Source organism: Diaporthe amygdali, assembly GCF_026229845.1.
Source record: "Diaporthe amygdali strain CAA958 chromosome Unknown NODE_43_length_333103_cov_65_012416, whole genome shotgun sequence".
Taxonomy (NCBI): Eukaryota; Fungi; Ascomycota; class Sordariomycetes; order Diaporthales; family Diaporthaceae; genus Diaporthe; species Diaporthe amygdali.
The window spans coordinates 221,411-239,865 of record NW_026517063.1 but is presented as its reverse complement, the minus strand read 5'-3'; the positions used below and the strand labels follow the sequence as shown (position 1 = coordinate 239,865).

The 18,455-nt window shown below is 55.1% G+C and overlaps 3 protein-coding genes across 3 annotated transcripts; all 3 read left to right on the top strand.

The window, feature by feature from the left end:
- Positions 1-966: 966 nt before the first annotated feature.
- Positions 967-2,685, top strand: J7T55_000070 (uncharacterized protein; the record flags this gene model as incomplete). The annotated part of the gene is made up of 1 exon (XM_053134283.1): positions 967-2,685. One exon carries the CDS (start codon positions 967-969, stop codon positions 2,683-2,685), a length of 1,719 nt encoding a protein of 572 aa, XP_052987971.1.
- A 1,233-nt stretch (positions 2,686-3,918) lies between these two features.
- Positions 3,919-5,088, top strand: J7T55_000069 (uncharacterized protein; the record flags this gene model as incomplete). Its single annotated transcript, XM_053134282.1, has 1 exon — positions 3,919-5,088. The coding sequence occupies one exon, from the start codon at positions 3,919-3,921 to the stop codon at positions 5,086-5,088; it is 1,170 nt and encodes a 389-aa protein (XP_052987970.1).
- Positions 5,089-11,915: 6,827 nt separating this feature from the next.
- Positions 11,916-17,574, top strand: J7T55_000068 (uncharacterized protein; the record flags this gene model as incomplete). Its single annotated transcript, XM_053134281.1, has 3 exons — positions 11,916-12,373; positions 12,492-12,498; positions 12,562-17,574. 3 exons carry the CDS (start codon positions 11,916-11,918, stop codon positions 17,572-17,574), a joined length of 5,478 nt encoding a protein of 1,825 aa, XP_052987969.1.
- Positions 17,575-18,455: the final 881 nt, after the last annotated feature.

The following is an 18,455-nucleotide window of genomic DNA, read 5'->3' as shown; positions in this document are numbered from 1 at the left end:
CATTGTAGGCATTCCTTTGTCCCGGTCATTCTCCATAAGTTCATATATCAGGAAATTTATCTGGAATGACTTACTCAGACGTGTTCATACATAGATTTTCAAATACTTGATGACAAATACGTAAGAGATCAAGCAAAAATGGAATACGTGGCGGGTGTATGAGTCCGCAATGCCCAATTTGACTGCATACGAAAGTGATCAAGTCCGAGTATGACATTACCGATTTCACTCCGAATACTCCGGCGTTCGCATCTAATAGTAGAATCGTCAAGAGCCCTAGGCTGGACAGGGAATTTACGGAAAGCCCGCTCCTTGTGACTATGTGTCTACATGGTCTGATCAAAATGCGATGTGCTGGGGAGAAGCCTGAAAGCACTTAACCCTTTATCCAAGAACGGTCTTCGCGCGGTTCATCCATCGAAGCTCTGTCGGGACAGCGCTCTGTACGATTATGAAAATGGGACAGCTAAATCAGGAAATATCTGGCAATTCAAGAACAGCCCACCTTGGGATAGTCGTCTAGAGCAGCCTCTTGTTAGCGACTGCTCTCACACTGGTTCGATCACATACACGGGTCTGTTTTACTGATCATCCGCCCTGGTTATCAAGACAGCAATAGTGCGACATCCTCACCGATAGCGCAATGTCTTCACATTCACAGTGATATTAATTACAGATCCCTGTCAGTAAAGTAAGGGGAGCAAGACCGGCTGGGGTCAAATATTAGCCCTTGATACTTCATATTACATTATGTCAGCAAATGCTTACCGCAAGACAGGCCAGCTGCCTGTCGTGTCTCATCCCCAACACCTCTCATTTACTCCTTTGATTGTTTTACTACCTCATTATAATCCTTCTTTTCTTGTTGAAGGTTTTCACTTGTCAACTCACTAAAAGTTAGGAGTGTACCGACATCAAGGTTTCATTCTTTCGATTCGGCCGCGTCTGAACTTCCTCACGTCAATTATGGATCTGAGTGCCATTCTCAACGATGACGACGAAGATCCTCTAAGCAAGGGAGAGACTGGACGAGGGATAGAGACTAACCAGAGTCTATCACGCCTGCTTCGCTTGCCGGCCGAGCTTCACGGTCCGATCATATCCAATTTATCCAACCAAGATATCAAGAGCCTCCGTTCGACGTGCTCCTTCTTTCACGGCATCGCACGCTTACGTTTGCACCGCATATTCCTTTCCGCCCATCCGCGTGACATCCACGTCCTGCGCGCTGTCGCTGACAGCGACACATTTCGCCCTGGCGTCACTGAGCTGATCTGGGACGATTCGCGCCTGAGCAACTCCCCGCGTTTGGCGCAGGCGTACGATGAGAATGAAGATGATAATTCCGAGGCGGAAGACAACGACGACGGCCAAGGGGTCCCACGATGGTTCACCAAAGCGTGTGATGAGAATGTAGACGAGCTCAACAGCCGCAAGGGCCTGGACGCCGACCGCCCCGAGCACGATGCCCGGGCGCAGCAGCTGAGCGCACGTCTCCCAAACGTCGCATGCTGGGCACATTACCAGGAGCTGCTCCGCGAGCAGAACACCGTCCTGGCATCCGGTGCCGACGAGGCTGCATTTCGTTATGCGCTGCAGCGCTTCCCATCCCTCGAGCGCGTCACAATCACGCCGGCTGCCCACGGCTGGCTGTTTAACCCCCTCTATGAGACACCCATGATCCGCGCCCTGCCCTACGGGTTCAGCTACCCAATCCCTCGCGGGTGGCCCACGGCTCCAGAAGGCTGTTCGCCACACAAAATGCGGCCCTGGCCTGCTGACGGCGACGACGAGGCGTACAAGGATCAGTGGCGCGGCGCCCGCGTCGCCCTTCGCGTGCTGGCCGAAGCACAGACAGCACACAATGTCACAGAGCTCCTCCTCGACGCTCACGACCTCGACACGGGCCTGAACTGCCGCATCTTCGAGCACCCGGCCGCAAGCACCGAGTACGCCCACCTAAGCACCCTGTTGCGCCGCCCGGGCTTCCGCCGCCTGGACCTCGCGCTTGCTGTCGGCGGCCAGGAGCATCTGGGGTGGTCCGCCCTGCGCGGCGGCCACCTGCGCGATGCGCTGGCAGGCGCCTCTGAACTGAGGCACTTCAAATTGCGCACGAACGTATGGCCGGACCCGGACGCGCGTGCCCTGATCCGCGGCAGCGGCGGCAACGCAGAGCACCACGTGCCACTCGGGAGCATCGTGCCCACTGACGCATGGGCCGGGCTCGTCCACTTTGGGCTGTCGGGCTTCCTCGTCACGCAGGAGGACGTGACCGCGCTGCTGAGGGCGCTGCCCGGCTCGCTGCGATCGGTCGAGCTGAGCTTCTTGCACTTCCTCGACAACGGCGGCAACTATCGGGGCCTGCTTGAGGAGATGCGCGACACACTAGGCTGGCATGAGCTGGAGGTGGCTTCCAGGCCGGCTGTGGTCGTTGGACACACGCTGATCGTGCCGCGATGTGGGCGGGCTGTGTGGGTCGACCGCGAGGCCATGGGAAGGTTCTTGTATAGCGATGCACCGAATCCGTTTGGCCACGAAGATGGATTCGCACCGAACCAGGTGCTGATGGGGAACGGGATGGGTGTTGAGCGAGACGCGTTTGACCCAAGTCATGAGCGGCCGTACGTGGATAATTTTGCGCTGACGCATCTGGGTGTGGTGAAGAAGGCGCCGTGGCTGGAATGAGCGGGACGAACGACGAAGATGCTTAGGGTATTATGCCGCCATCGGATCGACAATAATACTAATATGTTGCTTATGAATACACTTAGAGAGAGAGAGCATAATAACGTCTTGGAGGAGGCTAAAAGCATGAATTTCTTCAAATAAAAACACACAAATGCAACATGCAGTCCTTGTGCAATCGACGCACTTCTCTCTTCATGTGTGGTATATTTAATTTAGCTTCGGAAGGATTTGGAGCTGACTTCAGTTTCAAACCTGGCAAATGCTCTTCCTGTAAAGCTTGTGCTTTCAGAGAGACGAGTATGAGGAGGATCAGTCACCAGTAACCTCCTTGGCTGCATAATGAAGCATCAGTATGATGCCTCTCCTCGCGGTCAAGCAAAGAGAATCATACCTAAGTATCTCCAATAGCTCCAAGCGCAATACTCCGCGTCGTACCATTAAAATCAATATTCTGAGTATCTTGTATTCTGACTTCGCGAAATCATGTGAATATAGTCCATCCTAGCGAGTCTCTCTATGACCATCAACCTTGAGTATGTCAGGCACAAACCAGACTATTGAATTAGCATGATTGAGCCTCCGTGTAGAGTGACAGCCAAAACTACTATGTAATAGCGTAGTGCAACCCATGTGTAATCTTATTCCCGTGGAAATGAATAGTCGATGCAACCTCGGACCGCGTGGACACGCAGTTTCTGTGAAACCACCGTCTCACGCAACATCCCATACATCATCATGCCACCGGCTCATCGACAAGCGTGCGCAAGAGCAATCTTGGAAACTTGCTCAGTAAGAGCAGCTATACTTGGTAGCACCAATTCCAGACATTCTCACCACCCTCATCACAGCACTCTTCATTTGCGATCATTGCACGCAAGTGCTCAGGAAGTGGGTCACCGGAAACCGGCCAAGAGATGTTCAGTGGATCTCAACCAGAGAAGTGGCTCCAACCGAATCCTACAGTTGGTAGACGATGCATCCTTTTGCGGACTCTTGAACCCTTGCGTGGCTTCAAATGGTCTTCAGGATACTAGGCAGTCCAGCCGATCTACCAAACTTAAAATAATCAGTACACCTCGGCTTCTTTCTCATCCCAGCACCCCAATCGCGTAGTCCTTCAATTTGAAAGCGTCGAAGCCTACCCTACCTGGCAGCTGATTCGACTCAACACCAAGCAGCCATCCTTCTCTCTTCTGAAGCCTGCCGATAAGAAGCAGAAGCAGCTTCACAATGGCAAATATAAGCAAATACCCCTTGGTGTCTTACCAACCCTTGCGTTTCCTCTACCAGCTCGCCGCGGCAGCATCAATAATAGCACGCCTCCCCTTCTGGATCGTTATTGGACTTGTCCCCGCTCTACGGCCCAACAGGCAATGGTCACTCCTCCAGACCGTCACGGCGCGGCTCCTCCGTTGCTCGCTAGACATGGACTCAGTCATCGGCCTCGGTGAAAGCGAGACCCAGTCGCTCGCACCACCCCGGGGGGAAGGCGACCGCTTCGAAGTGATCCAGCCCTTCGAGGCAGACCTCTACACGGGGCCCCTAGCCTCAGACCCCTCTGTCACCCCGGCTCCAGTCGGCGCCGCCTGGCGGCCGGACCCACCCCCATCCCCGGCGGGCCTGAAGAAGGTAGTGCTGCACATCCACGGCGGCGCCTTCGTGCGCGACCACCCACAGACGCCAGCATCCGGGTTCCTGAGCAGGACGCTGATCGACGTCGCGGGCGTCGACGCGGTCCTCGCGCCGCGGTACCGCCTCTCGGGCCACGGCGGGCAGAACCCATTCCCGGCGGCGCTGCAGGACGCGCTGACGACGTACCTGCACCTGGTGCGGCGGCTGGGCGTCGACCCGGCCGCCGTGACGCTGTCGGGCGACAGCGCGGGCGGCAACATCGCCGTCGCGCTGCTGCGGTACCTCGACGCCTTTGGCGGCGCGCTGGGGGTCCCGCGCCCGGGCCGCGTCTTCCTCATCGCCCCCTGGGTCGCGCCGGCCGCGTGCTTCCCGCGCCGGCCCGTGGGTGAGCTGGCCGTTGAGGAGATGCCGCACTATGGCTCGGATATCCTGCCGTCGTCGTTCCTGCGCTGGGGAGCAAAGACGTACGCGCCTGGTGGGGACGTCGAGGCCTCCAGGGGCAACCCGTATATTCAGGCTCTGGGCCACCCGTTTAGGGCGGGCGTGCCGGTGCTGGTGAGCGTGGGCGAGGCTGAGATCTTATCGACGGACGGGACGGCGTGGGCGCGTGAGATGAGGGAGTTTGGGGGTGGCGGTGTCAACCACATCGAAGTCTATCACGAGGAGAACGCGCCTCACGATACGCTGCTTATTGGGGACGCGCTGAAGTGGGAGGATAGTGCGAGGAAGGTCGCTGCTAGGATTGGGGAGTTCATTGAAAACAACTAGATAGTGCGTGTATCCGAGAACATTGAGGCTGGACTTCTGCTTGCGGATGGGACGAGGCTGGGCAGGCTGGGCCAGTGACAGACATATCTGCACCTCTGGTCACGTAATGAAGATAATCTTATACGTCGGGGGTTGGTGCACTGAATATTCGTCAACATATGTGTGAGAACTTCTCAGCTTCGGCTTCGACGGCACTAATCAAAGCTTGTCCAGAGAGATCGAGAAGACTTCATGAGAAGACTCCATCCGTGCCTGGGCTCGTTCCAGTACCTCACCATCAAGAATACGAAATTGAGAGCCATCACAAACAAAGGATATTGTGTGGAGAACAGGAGCCGAAAAGAGAAGCAAAGGTGAGAGACAAGAGAAAGAAGCCCAATATTCGATGTGCCCAGCAGCCACTTGGCCTGTTTGAGATCCGTAGCATACTTGCCACGGCTTGGAATCCGTAATATAATGATCCACGAAAAGCAATGTGCCTTAGAAAAATTATCAATCTCAGTTTACCGGACTCACGCTCAATCACGTATGTCTCGTTCTCTGCAATCGTGTCTCGAGAGCTACACAAACAAGGTTGGCTAAATGGGATGACGTCCAAAGATAGGACAACATAGTCAGCCTACCTAGCCACAATCACACACCAACATGTCCCCCACCCCCACCTCCACTCCGGAAAAGGAAGCAGAAAAGAGATGAGCATACCACCAATAATCAAACAAAATCCCGTGATCAAATGCACAGTCGCATGCGCGCCTTCCAAGGAATCAATGTCCCCGGCGAAAGCAAAACGGCAACGACAAATAGCAGAGGGCAAGGGCCGACTGGGTGGTGGCCGAAATGACCCCTAGCGGCGATCAACCCACCACCCAGACCGAGAGGACATTTGATCTACACAGAGGATACGGGATTATCACTGGCTCGATCCATGTCCCGCATGGAAGCTTAAACCCTAAAGACGCCCAAGCTGATCGACCCTAGGGCTGGCCGTGAGTCTGCTGTATGTCTGCATGTCTTGCCTTTTTCCTTTTCCCCGTGAGTGGGTGGGTGTGGGCTGGACCTTGCTGATCATGAGGACCCTGCTGCAGCCTTGAGCGGATCACCCACCTGTGCGTGACGGTGTTGGGAGGAGGGTGGCCGGTGAGGTCATTGGCTGATACCAAGTGCCATGAGTCGACAGACAGTGTGTAGCTTGGCGCTAGGCCTGGCGCGAATTCCAGGGCTGTTCGACGAGCTATTGTGTGCTTCTCCGAGCACTTGGGACCTGATGATACCCAAAGCAAACTAGGAGCCGAGCCGTTGAAGCCCACCGGCCGGCGCTGGCTGGTAGTGCGGTCGAGGCCGTTGGGAGAGCACTAGCGGGCGGTGGACGGCGCGGACTCTTAGCATAATCGTGCTCTTGCAGATCGGGGCTTTACGGCCTGCCCGGCAGTTGCTCCCCGCCCCCAAATCCCGCTGTGTATCTCGCTGTGCCGGCCTTCGTATGCTGGGATCTACGCTGCTGCGAGTCGATGATCTTGCGGCCTTATACACAATACCTGTTCTAATCTAGCAGATTGGTGTGCCCGTTGGGGCCGGCGGGCTTCCCATTCCCTCTGCCACCAATGGAACTCCATCGCCGATATTGATGGGCCCGCAGTTGGCTGAGATCGATCCGGGTTTTCCGACAGGGGACTTCGCTCTGGGCTCGGCCGGGGCTCGGATCCATCGACTCTCCTAACCCTTGTTGATAATCTCGCTGGCATGATTAAGGGCAGCGGACAGCTACAGGTCATGTGTATAACCGTGACACCTTTTGCTGGGCAACTCCGCAGCTCGCTTGCGACGCCGTCGACTCTCCGACATTTGGACCCTTTTCGTCTCTTGAGAGAGGTCTGACCGTCTACGCGTTGGCATTGTGGGCGTTGCTTCGGTCGTCTTGACTCGAAGCGAGTGCGATGCCAAGGGTGCTTGATCCATGAAGAAACGTGGATACGGGAGGGTATATTAAACTCAAGCCCATATCCCAGGTGGATACATTGCGTTATCGGTCACAGGCCACACAGTGTCCGACCCTTTCTTCAGCGCCCTAATTGAGTTGTCAACAATTAACACACAAGAATGGTCGGCGGTCTAGGGTCAAGCAGCCACGGTTGTGAACCCCGCAGGTGTTGTCTAGACAAGAGTGCATTCAGGGCTCCAAAATCAGCGCAACAATGTGGAAAGGCAAATAAAAAAGCCTTTCGCGTTTTTGAAGTCTCGCTGGGGCCTCCAAAGGTAGCGTGGCCACAAAAGCGGAACGTCTTCTTGCTCAACTCCTCTGCCAAAAATCCAATGACGAACCACTGCGGTGAAGCATCACAGACACTTGATGGCACTGACACATATGCTGGAGAGCTCCTGCAGAAGCCGTAGCTCTGTGCTGCCTTGAAGGTTTCAAGGGCTGGTATGTACCCAGTTCTAGAGGCTGGAACACAGGAACCCAGCGACGCGGGGAGCTTGAGTCTGTATCAGATACATAAGTGCCCGAGGGTGCGGCGGGCATAGCACCAAACAGCGCCTGGGAGGTGAAGATCGTGATGAATGATCGACCCCACTAACTTCCTGATCCGAACAAGCCCTCGTGGTGACCCCGTAGCCACGTGTGGCCAGGGAGATTGGGCAGTCGGCGGAAGTGAGCGAGAGACGGATGACGGTGATCTCCGGACGAGCAGAATGTCAAAATGTTGGACGATGAACGCATTTGCTGGTGGAAACGGGTGTCAACTGCCGAGATGGGTAGTGGGACATTTGTTCCCAAAGAGGCGGTTTTTTTCTTTTTCCTTTGTTGCCGCGACAAGAGCGAGCACCGTGAGAAGTGAGACGCATGGGCAAGTAAACTACAGTCCTCGAACAGGCCTGCTGTGATGCTAGCTGCATGCAACGTGCATGCAGCTGATGCCCACTCAGGAGCTCAGTCGGTGCAGTGATTGGGCAATTGATGGACTCCATGTCGTGCGGTCGCAGATGTCACTCCCAACTGGAGCTCCAATGGCACTATAGCACAGGGCAAGTGGCTTGGCCTTGAGCCCTCAAACCCGTCACTTGAGAGCAATTGGAGCTCCCAGTGATATCACTGCTGCTGGCGCGAGATGGAGAGCTTCAATGCTAGCAAGCATTAAACACATTAGGAGACTAAATGCCAGGATCGTAGCAGGCGGCGGCGCATTTCGCAAACAGCAGACCTGAGGGTCTAGGTCCGCTGCTTCGGCAATCGAGTTTCCAAGCCAGCACCAGTGCCAATCTCGTGCTGATCCCTTGTTGACAGGCCAGGGGGTAAATTGTAAATTGCAGGCGAGGCTGTATGCGGCAAGAGAGCGAAAGTGGCAGCACGGGCTGTTGTCGACAAGCAAGAGGATGCCACGATGCCACCTGAGACTGGATGGAGCCAGTTTCACCGTCTGGACACTCAGGGTGATGACAATGATACTGTACGGACAGCAGACTGTAGACAGCAGACATCAGTGCTGCTGGGCGTGAGTCAGGGCTCACGTGGTTGAGGAATTCATCTAGAAGGAATCTTAAACGAAAGATAAACAAACGTGGCACGGACACCTCGGCGTGGCGAGAGGGTGATTCTCACCAAGGCAGACTGGGCGGGCTGTCGGGGCGTCAGGCGTGTCGAGGCGCATGCGCATGCGCGAGCCGCGGTGGCCAGAGCTCGAGCTCGAGCTCCCCGAGCTCATGGTCGAGGGTCGGGGGGCCCCTTGGCTGAATGGAGCGGGAAGGGGGGAGCAGACGCCATGACGTGCCCCGCTGAGCCTGTGAGTGGGCCTTGCATCTCATCAACATGGGACGAAGTCATAGCTCGAGAAAGCATGGCCTGTGTGTGCAGTGCTGTGAGAGGTGGGCAGGTGGGCAGGTGGGGAGGAGTGGAGGGTGGTGAGTTTGGACGAGATGGTTTGGTCCGAGCCTAGTCGAGGTTGTTTAAGCCCTGCCTCTTCTTTGGTGGTATCTGGGATGTGCATGATCTCCAGATCCAGGAAAACTAAAACGGCAGAACAGGCACGGCTGGAGACAAGATTGGACAAGCTTGGACTGAAACAGGGCGTCACCTTGTTGGCACGTTATGGTGTGTACAGTGTGATTCATGATGGAGATGGATTTGATGATGAAGTTGTGTTGTTGATGATGATGTTGTTGTTATTCATGGTTTAGGTTGGATTAAGTTGGGTTGGGTTTTGGTTTGGTTTGGTCCGGGGAAGAGAGGGAAGCCAGTTCACGCCGCTAGCCTTGGTACCGAACCGTTTGGGACAAGATAGGACAGGCAGGCGAGCTGGGCGGGTTAACCTGTGGCCCAGGCTATGGGGACGACTTGGTCAGCAACTTGGTCAGCACCGGTAGGAGTAGTAGTAGTAGCAGCACCAGCAGCACCAGCACCAGCACCAGCACCGAACTGCTGTGCTGGTGCTCGTGCTCGTGCTAAACTGAGCGGAGCGGAGCTGAGCTGAGCTGAAGCGGTCGTGGTTGAAGCAGCCGTTGTCAATAGTGGATTGTTACCAGCTGGAGCATCAAGCATTCACAAACACACAGCACCTAGCACACAGTACTGTAGTACGTGCAGTGGGTAGTCTACCAGGGTAGCCATTTGGCCCACTCACACTATATCTGCATCCTGCAGGCCCTAAATTGGCTTCGACCGTGCGCATGGGTCCGTCTGCCTTTCCGAGGCATATCTCTCTCTGCCTCTCCCTTCTCTCTTTGCAGTGACGGTGACGGCTGTCGCATCGTCGGATGGGGCCTCGTCTTCCCTGAAATCTCGACAATGGGGCCCCGGCAAGGGGATTTTTATCTCCATGTATGACAGTTTTGACACAAGCCCCAGAGCTGTCGTCCAGCATCAATCGATTTCGATTCTGGGGTCCGTCTCTTGCTAGCCGTGGCACCGAGCATGGCATGATCCGGATGACAGCCAGACTTTTATGCGAGCCCTGGGTTAGGCAAGGGGGGAAGAGGAGAGCTAGGCCGTCGGCATGGGGGCCAACAAGTGACCGAACAGAACGTGCATGGCCCATTCAGGCCCGTTCCGTGATTACTGTATTGCGCAGGACCATCCAGTCCAGACTCCAGACACAAGACACAGACGCCAGAGCGCGCAGCCTCCAGGGATCACAGGGATCATGAGGTTCAACCGCCTCAAACGTCTGGATCGAACGTTCTCGTCAAAACAGGGCGAGCGCCAACACCATACTGCTAAGCGACATTGTAACATAACAGTGTCGGTCAGTCCCCAGAATGCGAGGGCCGAGGCAGATGGTGGACGAGGAGGTAGAGGGAGGCAGTGGGAGAGGAGAAAGAAGAAGCAGAAGAGGGGGCCGACTGCCTCCTCTCCCCCCCCCCCCCCCAAAACCAGCCCGGGATCTATCCGTGCTGGGCGTAGCAGTAGCACTTTCCTTTCCTTTCCTGTCCTTGCCAGCGATTCACGATTCACGATTCATCGCACCGTTTCGTTTTGCTCCCCAGCGTCCTGACTGTCTGCCTGACTCCAGCTCACAACAGCGTGTCTTTGTACCCTCGTACCCTCGTTCCTTCGTACCCCCGTTCCCACCGTATCCCCGTATCACTCCCTCCCAGGCAGCCCGTCACCCAAGGTACCTTGGTACCTCCCGCGTCCCTCTCCCATCTCCCACTCTCCCACTCCCGCGGCGCCCACGGCCCACGGACCACCTCAATCTCACAATCTCCTCTCCGTGAACCGTTGCCTTCTACCTTGCCTTACCCTTCCTTGCCTTGCCTTGCATTGCCCTGCCAATTTGGTTTCCACCCCATCCTGAAATAGGTAGTCAAGGTCGACGCTTGCATTTGCCTTGCCTCTGCCTTGCATTACCTTATCCTGCCATGCATCGTCTGCCAGACTTCTCTTCTTTACTACTTCGACTTCGCCTGTGATATTTCTGGCCCTCCTTTCCCTTGGGTAACCACCACGACCGCGAACACGACCACGACCCGACCACGACCTCGACCACGACTTGACTCCACTTGACGTGATCGCCCACTTTGTTATTTGTCTGCTCCAGTCGCCATTCCGACCCCTACACGAAATCAACCAGGGGGTCCTCCGACCTGCGAGTTCGCCATCGATTGACCAGGCAACGTCAGACTCGGCACGACTTGGGGGAAAACTGACCCAGGCCTTTGGTCGCATTGCGCTGGGTATCAAGAGTCTTCAAGGACTCCAGCTTTCCGCGTCGACCCGACCCGATCTGGAACGTCGAGTTTTGGGCTTGTCAGGCCAGCTAGAGCTGAGTTGGCTGAGCCTGTATCTGTTTGTGTGTACCATTTGGCGTCGGTCTCTACGTGTACGGATGTTATGGCGTTGTGCAAGAGTCCGGTTCCTGTAAGTGACGTCTCGTCCCATCTCGACGGGCCTTTCCTTCTCTTTGCCCAGCACTGCCCGCTCTGCCATTCTTTGACTCTACAACCCCCATCGGATTCCCGCCCTCTGTCTGGCTGCTTTCCACGGCCTTCTTTGGCGGCTCTGCTGTCGGCACGTCCGTTCCCTGTCATGTGTGTGTGCGTATGTGCATGTGTGTTTGTGTGACGGCCTCCAGTCCTGCTCCCCCCCCCTCTCCCGACGTGACCACCAATCAACACAACAATCAAGTCCAGGATCGCATGCTTCTTGGCACGCCACCATTAGATTTGCATCTCCTTGCCTCTCTCCTCACGCTGCGCCCCAATCACTGTTTTCCACAACCATACAGCCAACAATTCCGTCAGACGACCCAAGTCTCGATGTCTGTTTCTAACAGTGGCTGCAGTGAGCACCCGCAGACGTTCGTCTGCCCACCAAGGCAATGACGAGCCAAGAGATGGAGCCTGACCACGATCCTCCCCTCCTTCCGCTCCAAGGGCCTCGTATTATGCCCACCGCCAGTATCAAGTCGAGTCCACGGCAGCAAGCGAGACGTCCTCCGCAGAGCTCCTACCAAAAGAAGGATGTCGCAAGAGCGCCTGTCTTCCTGCGACCAGCACCTCGAGATGCGACAAAGAGAACGCGACCTGTTCCGCCCAGGCGCGCTCCTGATCAAAGCGCACCGATGATCCCCGGAAATAAGCCTCGTACGCGCACCATGCCAACTCAGAAGATTAACCCGCTATTGCCGGTGACGGAACGAAAAAGTCAGGAAGAGAAAGCAGGGTCGCGGCGGCCAAGGAAGAATTCAGATGTCGACAGATGGGACATTACGCCCGATGGGGGTTCGGCCGGGCGCGAAGGAAGGCAGTTCACTGTGGCCAATGTCGGCAACAATGGTCGCATATATCTGAGGTACGTTCCAAGTTGTAGTAGATGGCTGGCTCTTCCGGCTTTATTGCCGTCCGAAGAATGCCCCAAGATTGAAAGGCAATACTAGACACAGCCGCTAACCCCAGTTGCTCATTTCCAGGCCCACGGTTCGTCCGGCACATCAGAGACACCCACAGCCTCAATTTGTCTTCCCCATGACTCCCCCACAGACCGCCGGTCTAGGTGCACCAGTGATCGAAGATCAGAAGCGGGAGAGTGCACTCGGCATCGGTCAGCTGCAAGGGTCGCAGTGGACACCAAGTCTTATCCCTTCAACGCCAACAACTGCGCTATTACGTTCTTACTTGGATGATCGAAAAGCAAGTCTGGTAACCCACCGACGTACTCAATCTGACTCAACTATTCACGAATCGAGATCGAGCGTGGCTCGTGAATCCGACCCGGGAGCCTTCAAGATTGTCGTCACTCAGCCAGGCGAGGAACAGAGGCCAAAGACATTGGAAGACTTGGACGCCAATACCTCACCATTCCTCGAGATCTCGATACCATCTTGGAAGCTGGGCACACCGCGGTTTTCGGTCAAAGGCACGCCCTTCATTCGTGGTTCTAGCTACGCGCCGACTGAAGACATCCGGTCGAGTAATCAATCCTTCATGAACCGCTCAGGTGGCATGACGCCACGCTTCACCTCGTCGATGGTTTCTAGGAGGCCAGGTTCCGTCATAGGAGCGCCGTCTCATTTGTCAACCTCACAAAGGCCTGCTTGGCTCGGCTCTGGCCTGTCGCCTCATGATGCCACTCGAGCAAAGTACATGTCCTCGCACGTCTCGATTGAGCCTGCAATGTTCGACTCTCTAACCTTCAAACCGGCCTGCGACAATCCCGCTATCGTCAGGTACTCATCCTTGACTGGAGCCGTGACCGCAGCGACTCCGCCGCGCCTCGTGGCGGAAATTACCTCTCCTACTTTCCTCGATTACGAACTCCTCTCCGACTTCTTCCTCACCTTTCGCGCTTACTTGTCGCCTATGGATCTGCTCAAAATGCTCTTTTCACGGATGCGATGGGCTTTGATGAGAGATGGTGAAGTGGGAGTGGTTGTTCGCGTTCGAACCTTTGTGGCACTCCGGCACTGGATTTTGAACTACTTCGTGGACGATTTTGTTTGCGAGTACGAGATGCGCACAAACTTTTGCAGACTGTTGAACAGCTTGACGAACGACGTGTCACAGGACTCAAAAGGTCTCAGGGTACAGCTTAAGATTCTGGCCGAGCTCAAGAAGTGTTGGAGACGTGTTTGTGCTCAATTTTGGGACGGACCTGAGTCTGAAGCTTCGCTGCCACCGGAGGCACCAATTGCGCCGGGTGGCATACCTGGCCATCGAAACCCCAGCCTGGACCCCGAATTCTGGCAGAGATATCTGGACAATGGTCCACCAACGCTTGATAACATTCTTGCACCGTTGACAAGCAATCCGCCGGATTCAGAAACCAGCTTTTACCGCGACGTTGCTAGGGCTGGTGGTGGAGGGAATGACTTTGGACAAGATCAACGACCCGCGACGCCCGAGAATCAAATTGACAAGAGGAACACGGCTGAGGAGGCACAAGTCTCTCCAACAAGCATTTCGAGCGGGGACATCGTCTCATGTTCCTTCCCAACCAGAACTTTGAAATCTTCGAGTCCCGGTTCCAACCATCACCCTTTGGGTGCACATCCGGTAGACCCGAGCTCCGTTTACAACATGGAGCCTATCGCCACGACTCCCCGTGCCCTTATGGGCAAGCGATTGCGTCCCCAACAATCACACAAGCGTAATGGGAGCCTTTCCGACTCATTGAGGGAACACAACAATACGACACTGGAGCAGCTTCTCCAGCAGAACACGGAAACTCTACTTTCACTGCCGTACGCTGGTAGTTTGGTGAGAGGCAACGTCATGCCACCAGGCCAAGCTTTCGTTGAGATTGTGTCGCCGACCTCTACGAACGGTGCAAGCAGGCAGACGACTGTGTTTCAGCCGTTCCCGGATGATTCTGAGATTGATAAAGCCACGGCGTCTGCAATGTCTGGACAAGGCATGCGAAAGCTAATAGGTGGGGTTCGTCGCGCGCTGAGTACCCGAGGTCAGGATGTATCGCCTACGCAAGGGAATTTCAACATTGCGCCAATAGGACCTCGAGGTGTCACCACAAACAGATTGCCCGGGACTGCGATAGTGCCACAAGCCCGGCCGAGAGCGAGTAGCATGCGACCTATCGTCCGAATTGATGTGCTTGGTGCGGAAATCGTGGAAGATTTCAAGAGAGTGATAAGGGAAGACGCGGCGGCAGAAGCAGCTTTGCAGAGTTTCCACGGCTCCATTCCATCCACTCCGACCACGGTGAGGGCACCTGGGGAAAATGGAGAGTACTCGGTACCGCACATGGAAAGTCTGCGACAAGCTGAACCACAAGACGGTACCCGTCCCTTTAGTGACGGAGGCGTGACCGCCGGGAGCAAATCTATTCTCATCATTGACGACACACTAAGGGTTCCAAACGAGTTCCCCGCAATGACCGGCGCTCTTCCTGCATTTACTCAATCTGTGGAAGATTTCGCGGAATCTTTTATGCCACAAGGAGGCGCAGATCCTACGCCGCCAAGCACACCTCCTGGCCGTATAACAGACACGCCCAGGAGATCTTCATACCTGCTCGGACAGCACGCCCTCCGCTCAACCAAGTCCACAGATGCTTTGCCTCCTTTTGTTCCGGACTTAGACACGCTCGCTGGTGAACAAAGTCACCGGCGATCTGACGATATGGGCAGGCCATCGCTAGATGCTAGACTTTCCTCGTCTGAGTTCCTGCGACAATCATTGAGTCGACCGCCACTGAGTGGAGTTCGCGGGCACGGGCGCCACCGTTCGAGTCGCTCGCTGCGTTCAAACGGTACCATGGGTCTCAGGAAATACGCTTCGTTCCACAGCGGAATGGGTCTTCGCTCAACTATCCGCAGCTTCGACGCGACCACTTACTCTGACAGAGCGTCCATAGAGCAATCTTCCGTGCCGCCGCCATTGAGAGTTCTCCGACGACGTCCAGGCGGAGATCTTAGAGCGGTCAACCGCGTTGGAGACTTGGATCAACATGTGCTGCGTAAGTCGCGCTCTTTGGGGTCTCTTACAACTTACACAGACTCCTTGCGGACCTCGTTCATCCAAAGTCCGGCCGTAACACGTGGCTCCATGGGGTTGATGGACACAGTCAACAGTGACTTCTCTCGTAATCGATCGGAAGCTTTCTCTCTTGGCGTCATTGCAGAGAAACCAAAACGCAGAATATCGCTTCTTAGCACTTCCTCTTCACGGCCCATAATGCGGCCTTCATTTGAGGCTGAGGCACAGAAACTCGCAAACATTCCAGACGATGAAGATGATGGCGGAGTTGAGTCGGCCTTGCTGAAACTTGAGGGAAGATATGAGAGAAGACCGTTCAAGTTGTCTCTGGATCCGACGAGCACCGCTATGTTGAACTTGGAGAACCTTACTCGTAATTCTCCTGGGTCAGAAGACGGGCCCGACTCGAAGGCAGAGAAAAGAAAACATCGACAGGAGCATATTGGGGAAGAAGGCGTCATGGCACCTGCCCCACCTGCTGAGAGCTCTGCGGATGCCTCGGACTCAAGTTCCCTGCGTGTTCCCGAAAAAGGCCGGTCTCTGCGCGATGAGGTCGCATCCTTCCTATCCGATGGATCAGATGGATCATATTTGTCAATCCCTCTGCTGCAACGCGAGGTGGTCGATGACGTCCACAGGAGCCGAGCAGAGTGGACAAACCAGTCCATACTTCAAGATCCCGAAGATGGCACGTCTGCGGACGAACGAGATGAGCGCAAGGAACATGGCTCATACGAGTTCGTCAAGAAGTCTGAAAGCATTGAGAAGATCAAGCCAGGAGACACCATGCCGACACTCAAGCAGCATGACAAAACCAGAGACTCGTCACAGTCTTTTCTGGATATAGAAAGCTCCGAAGATGAATTGTCGTCAGAATTGTCGGACAACCCGGCGGAAGACGATGAAGAACTGGACGCCTTCCCATCTTTGCGGCGTGGCGCCACCCTCACCAAGATCCAAACAAATCACACGGCAAAGTCGTATAAGACGTTTGGGACGCAAACAAAGCATACGGTCAGCGTTGCTTCACCGACCTCGGCCACGGTCCAGACGTATGAAGTGTCACCCGAGACTGCAGATGTTCCAGAGCTGCACAGTGCTCAGATATGGGGCCAAGACAAACAGAGGAAGCCTTTACCTCCCGCACCCGACTACACACCGACCTTCGGACAACCGAACCAGCCTTTGAAATCACCACCCAATCCAGCTAGCGCCAATGAGGCATCGCGCAACGCGGCCACCGCGGTCGAACAAGAAAAGGCTCGGAAGTACTCTGCGCACCTGCCCTTCATTCTAGCTTTCGATTCGGAGATACTCGCCCAGCAGTTCACACTCATCGAGAAGGACGCTCTTAATGAGATCGACTGGAAGGAGCTCATTGAAATGCGGTGGAAGAATGCCGAGAACAACGACTGTCGGTCGTGGGTCCAGTTCCTGCGCGACACAGATGCCCGAGGTGTTGAGGTGGTTATCGCGCGTTTCAACATCGTGGTCAAGTGGGCCGTGTCCGAAATTGTTCTCACCCAGAACATGGAGGAGCGAGCTCGTTGCATCATCAAGTACATCCATATTGCCGCACACTGCAGACGATACCGCAACTTTGCCACAATGAGCCAAATCGCCATTGCACTGACGAGCGGCGAAGTCGAGCGCCTGTCTCAGACGTGGAGGATGGTGCCACCCCATGACATGCGCACCTTGCGCGAACTCGAGGCTCTGATCTCGCCGACTCGCAACTTCTACGCCCTTCGCTCAGAGATGGAAGGTGGAGGCCTGACTATTCATGAAATGGGCTGCATTCCTTTTGTGGGCATCTATACCCACGACCTCATCTTCAACGCACAGCGGCCAAGCGAGATTGCGAGTAGTCCAACGACAGCACCTCTTGTCAATTTTGAGCGGTGTCGAATCGCTGCTGGTGTGGTCAAGACTCTTCTGAGGCTGCTAGAGGCAAGCACCGCATACGCCTTCCAGCCGATTGAGGGCATTACTGAACGTTGTCTCTGGATGAGTGCTCTGTCTGACGAGGAGATCCGGCGGCGATCGCAGCAGCTGCAATGACAAGAAAACACAAGCAACAGCGCAACTCCGCGACTGAACACTTCAAGGTCGAGAATGCCTGCTTCAGTCAAGCGAACTGAATGAAATTACCACGATACCCCTGTATATTGTCTTTCAACCAACGACCGCACATGTTGCTTTTGACGGCACGAAAAGACGTACCCACACTAGATTACGAGTCTGGTATGCACCAACGAGCAGATGCGTACTTCCAGTTGTCTGTACATGACAACTTTCCTCCCTTCGCTATTGGCCGTTCTTGGCCTTTTTATAGTGCGAACTATTATATACCCATTTAGATGAACACTCGGACCGTCGAGTAATTCCTAATTTCTTTAAGTCACGTCTCCCGCTTCGCGTTACGAATTTGCATCAGGAGCAGGAGCAGCAACAGCAGAAGAGCAGCGAGCAAAGCCAGCATTGGTTTCTCCTTTACCCATCCTTGATCGCGACGATCTGATATTTCTTGGATTGACGGATAGAGTTGGCTGCTCCAACAGCCAAAATTTATCAGCCAGCGGGCGAGGCGTCCTAGCGGGAGGGTATATTGCCTGTCCCAGCAGTATTGTAGCGCCAGAGCAAGGGGATGATGCGGTGGTGTTTCGAGATGCATAATTGTTTTTGTCTTTACAGAGCTCTGACATGGATCGAGCTGGGTTCCTTATTTCCTTTGATTTCCCTTTCCGGCATAACGATGGGTGGTGAGGTTGCGGAGGAAGAGCAGCGTGATTCATTCATATACCCCCTTGTTTTCATTTTTCTTGCTTCGGTGAACGGGCGGAGCTGGGCGGTCCCATCTAGGTAGAGGGGCACGCAGGAGGACGGGGAGGTGGACCTGAAAGACAAGGCCAGCGAAGCAGCCGGCTCCTAGGAACACTCTG